A 5,034-nucleotide genomic window follows, 5' to 3' on the forward strand; every position below is an offset into this window, starting at 1 on the left:
TCTAAACTATGAAGTGTTGTATACTGCTTAAATTATGAGGTGTTGTATAGTGTCTAGACTATAAGGTATAGTACTGTCCCATATCCCTCGTTGAGGATTCACGTTCATAGTAAGGGGACTTCCCAGTTAAGGTTATACCTGTACAGCCTCTTTTCTCTGAGATCTAAACATCCCTACCCGTTGTTTTTCATATGTAGCAACTCTTTAGTTAAACGAAAGAATCCTGTTCTGAAGAATATCTGGATAATTGTAATACACTAATTTGGAGTTGAATTCATCTAGATAGGAAACCAGGCGGTAATTACCTCAGGGTCATCTGGGTGGTCAATTATGAATAGGTTTAACCAAGTGTCAGTATCAGACTTCTTCGGCAAGTATCGTGGACATAATTTCTGGAACTGGTACTTAAGTGTATTGGCCATGAACTGTTGGTGTTATTTAGATGTACTAAAAGTATTTAGCTTTTAACATTGTAGAGCATTTCCCATTCAAGAGCTCTATTGTAGATCGCATCAGTGAGCACTGATTTTTTTATTCTTTCCTAATATGTTTACAAGACACGGAAATGCATATCAATGCTATGATTATCCACAGATAACTCTGCTAATGCATCACCCTAAGTTTGGTAGAAAATCATCCTGAACAGATTTCAAAACCTCTTTCTCATGACATTTCCCACGTCATATATCTATAATTAGAATAACCTATTAACAGTTGAATTATTTATCTCACTGAAGATTTGCTCATTAATTTCATCTGTTTCATCTGGTGGCCTGTAATAAATTCCAACTACAAGTCTTTCCCCATATAATTACTAACAATAAAACCAAACCTCATTGCTACTACTAGTTTGTATATCATCAACTTGAACAGATCATAACTCACGTTTTACCTACAAAGCCACTCCTCCCCCTCTTTTTAGCATTCTGTCCCTATTAAGCAACCAATATCCTTGTATTTCAAATAAATTTCTGTCATCAAAATTATCTACATGTAACCCTGTTTCAGTTATTCCTATTTTATCAAAATCCTCTGTTACGATCAGTGCTCTAAACTCATCCACCGTATTTCTAATACTTCTAGCATTACGATAATAACAGTTTCACCTACCATTTAATCTATCTTTGTACTTTGTTCCCACACTATATCATTCTCTACATCTTTTCCTTCATTATTCAGGCCCTCTCCAATGTATATTCATAGTTGAAAGTTACCCTTACAGTTGAGTTAATAGCCATTGTAGTTAATACTTTAATCGTCACAAAAATTATTCTTTCTTGTATACGCTTGTTTCACATGGTTTATAGTGTTACCTATTGTCATTTATTTAAAACAAATATTTTTGATTCCCATACGGCCATTGCGACTTTACAGAAAATCCTAAGCAACAACAACACCACTGGTACACTATATTCACAGCATGCTTAGCCAAACGATAAACACAGTCCAAGACATACTTACCCAAATTATATATATTTATATATATATATAATTCAATATTCTATATAAAACTTTCTGATATTACAAACATAGACTTATTAGTCTGACTTGAATACGATCAAACCTATCCAAATACTTCACTGAGTGACTGGTATTTTAATAAGTGAAAATAACTTACTCATCGCTTCACTAACTCTCATATTTATAATTTACTCTTGTTTCTTGATACTGCACAGTTTCTTGGTGTCAAATATAGAACATTTTGGATATTCTAGCCCTATTCTCATAAACGTTTCAATTTTAGCTTCATGCACCCTTTAGCTTACATTAAAATTAAAGAATTAAAAATATAGCTTACAACACTTTCCTTGTCTTGGATTGTGAAGTCCCTTGAACAATTCTCACAAAAAGTAAAAACTACAATAAACTGTTCCTTCGCCAAGTCTATTGGTTGCTTTTCTTTTCCAAGATCTATGGTACATAAATGGCATGGCCTTTTGTCCCTTATTTTCACTGGCTGTCCTGTCACTAGGGGAGCTCTTTCTAGGGAGGTTTTTGAGGAAAATATCCGGCAGCTCCATTCTTGATGATCCTTTGAAAGCGGTCTCGACAGAGACCTAGGGCTCCTCAGCAGGTAGATTTTTCACTGTCAAGTTATTCTCCAATGTTACTCAATTGACAATTCTTTCACAAACATACTTCCAAAGATGATCACGGTGGACAGCCTATCCTTCGGGATTCTGTAAACTACATATTGATTCTTTACAATACAAATTATAACAATTCCTAGCACCAGCTTAACTTTCGTTCTTTCTTAGGGGAGATATTGTAAAGTCATATCATGTCACACCAATGGAAACCAGTCTTTTTCAGCATTAACATCATAGTGATTTCTCTTTATATCGCTGTTTAATTCAACTAGGTAAATTCATTGACAGTGTTCCATAAACTTTCTAAATATTCTGAGAATGGCTCTTCTGGGTAATTATTCTCTGGATAAGAGTACAAAAGGTCAAATGACACTTTAATTTCTCTCTCTCAATGTTCAGTGATGATGGTGTGTTGTATTTAGCTTCATTTTTGCAATTTTGTTTATTAGTAAACATAGAAGATTTTATCTCTCCATTATGCTATCAGAAGATAGGTTGTTTTCCTGGTCTTTTGAGCCCAAATATCTGATACATTTCCGCAAACAAAGCTGACCATTTCGTGAAATTTTCTATAACAATTATGATGAGTCTATTCCCATTGTTACTCAGAGGACTAGGTATATCGACTCTGTCAAGTGATGCTCCAACACAATACTTCTGTTGTTGCCTGTGTTGTTTGTTTTGTATGCCTTTATACTCACAGAATATGTTACAGTATTTACCCATATTTTACAGATCCCCGGCTCTCCATCCAATATAAGCACTCTCTTACTCTTTCTAGTTCCATCTTAACACCTAAGTGTCGTCCAGTCGTTGGAAAGTCATAGAGATGATTGAGTGCTGTGGAATGTAGATATCGTAGAAGTACCAACTGTAGTCGTTGTTTCTGTACACTAGTATCGTTCAACTTTCAACATAATAAGCCATCTTATAGGAATAATGAATCCATTGTGCCCAATATATCTTTAGACTGTATGGAGCAAATGTTTACCATGAGGGTCTTTTTTCACTATTCTTAAGACTCTGAATAATTGTTTTCAAACTCGTATCTTTGCATGAGAATCTTTCAACTGAGTTTTGGAACACGCTAGTTATTCATTATAACTTGTGTATGACAGATCTTTGATTATACAGTGCTGCCTTTCAGTTGGTATATTTTACTATCTAGCTATGCCCTATTTTCACAGTGTTTAATTTGTTCTGCAACATATTGTCTTCGAGGTAATGTTTCAGAATCTATGCGGTTCTTTCCAGGGCAATATGCAGTGTTAAAGTTGTGCCCTTGGAGTTTTTGGAGCTACCTTGCTATCTGGCCTTCTGGGCTGCAAAAACTCACCTACCACACTTCAATGGTGCATGATTTGTTCGAAGTGTAAACTTTGTTTATATTGGTGATGATGAGCAACACCTTACAGCTCTTTTTGAATTCTACGATAGCTCTTCTCTGCAACCTTCATTTCTAAAGTAGGCAATCACGTGCTCTTTCCTACTTCATTGCCTTGCTAAAGTAGGTACTAACGTGTTCTTTTCTACTTCATTGATCTTGCTGTTATAATGTTTTCGTACTTCACTGATATTTTCTGTAGTTCGTTTTTGACTTCATTGATGTCAAAATAATCCCACTTCTAGCTTTAGCGTTGTACCGTTGTTCTTCCATTGAGTGATTTATTTTAAATTATTTGGTGAAAATAATTAGAAGTCCAGACTACGTAATGATAATAACTTAGTTTATTTCTTCCTTAACATGATTACATTATTGTAAACTGTTATAACTTGTAGGACTAAGTTTACAAATGACATTCAAATGGAATTACTCACTAATGTTTCTACAACTAATGTAAAAGTAAAATGACTTGTAAAATTTAATTGCTAATCGATCGAGTATATGAACATTTGCCATAACTAACACTAATCGCAATACTTCTTTGTAACAAAACTCTTCATTAAAAACAACTGAAGGAATGTTTCAATAACTCTCATATTTATAATCCATTCTTGTCACCAGATACTCCATGAACTTACTAAATTTTTTACGTCAAACTTAGAACATTGTAGGTTTTCTAGGCCCAGTTTTATAAGTTTTACTATTTTAAAGTCATGGGTCCTCCAGCATGAATCTAAGCTAAAGTACTAAAAATATGTCTTACAACAATATATTTATAATGAGTATACTGGAATGGACAGCAAATGCCTTTTGTAAACACACAAGTGTGGAGGACGACGTTTCGAAAGTTTTCCGTTTTTTCGCCTCCGTTTTAAAAAACAGGCAGTTGACTCCATTCCAGTATACTCATCATGAATACTCTGCCTAAAAATCTATCAAATAATATATTTATATTTTGGATGATCAAGCTGCTGTTATAGACAAAACCAAATGTTCTATAGGAGGATAGAATGTAAATAGAGTTAAACAGTTGAATATAAGTTTTGTGATTTCAAATTTCAAAAGTAAATTACTTGTGGTATATGTTGTTTATTTATCATCAGTTTTGGAATAGCTGGAACTTATTGGACTATACAACAGAGCCTGGAAGCTACGCTTGCTACCCTTGGTGTAGTTTCTAATCTTGGTTTTATCTGTTGTTTTGGCTTACCAATACCTGTAGCCATGGAAGTAAGGAATTTCGTTTTTTGTTTAGTATTTTAAATGTTTAAAGTATCTGATTTATAATCAAAATATTAACAGTAAGAATAAAGGAAGTATGTGGCAGTTAATATTATTATTGTGTAAATTATATATATATATTTGTTCGTAACTGCCTATAGAATAATTTCTTTATTTATGATCCTTCTCGTTGTTTCCTATTTTTTAATTCCTTTATTTATGTATCCTTCTCGTTGTTTCCATTTTTTAATTCCTTTATTTATGATCCTTCTCGTTGTTTCCATTTTTTAATTCCTTTATTTATGATCCTTCTCGTTGTTTCCATTTTTTAATTCCTTT

The 5,034-nt window shown here is 33.5% G+C and overlaps 1 protein-coding gene across 1 annotated transcript in view; it reads left to right on the forward strand.

The window, feature by feature from the left end:
• LOC106473166 overlaps nt 1-5,034 on the forward strand; it is a 12,848-nt gene that overhangs the window by 2,995 nt on the left and 4,819 nt on the right. Inside the window, exon 2 of the mRNA XM_022401658.1 lies at nt 4,578-4,704. Within this exon, the coding sequence (XP_022257366.1) occupies nt 4,578-4,704 (127 nt within the window). The remainder of the gene's footprint in view (nt 1-4,577; nt 4,705-5,034) is intronic.

Source organism: Limulus polyphemus, unplaced genomic scaffold, assembly GCF_000517525.1.
Source record: "Limulus polyphemus unplaced genomic scaffold, Limulus_polyphemus-2.1.2 Scaffold5942, whole genome shotgun sequence".
NCBI lineage: Eukaryota > Metazoa > Arthropoda > Merostomata > Xiphosura > Limulidae > Limulus > Limulus polyphemus.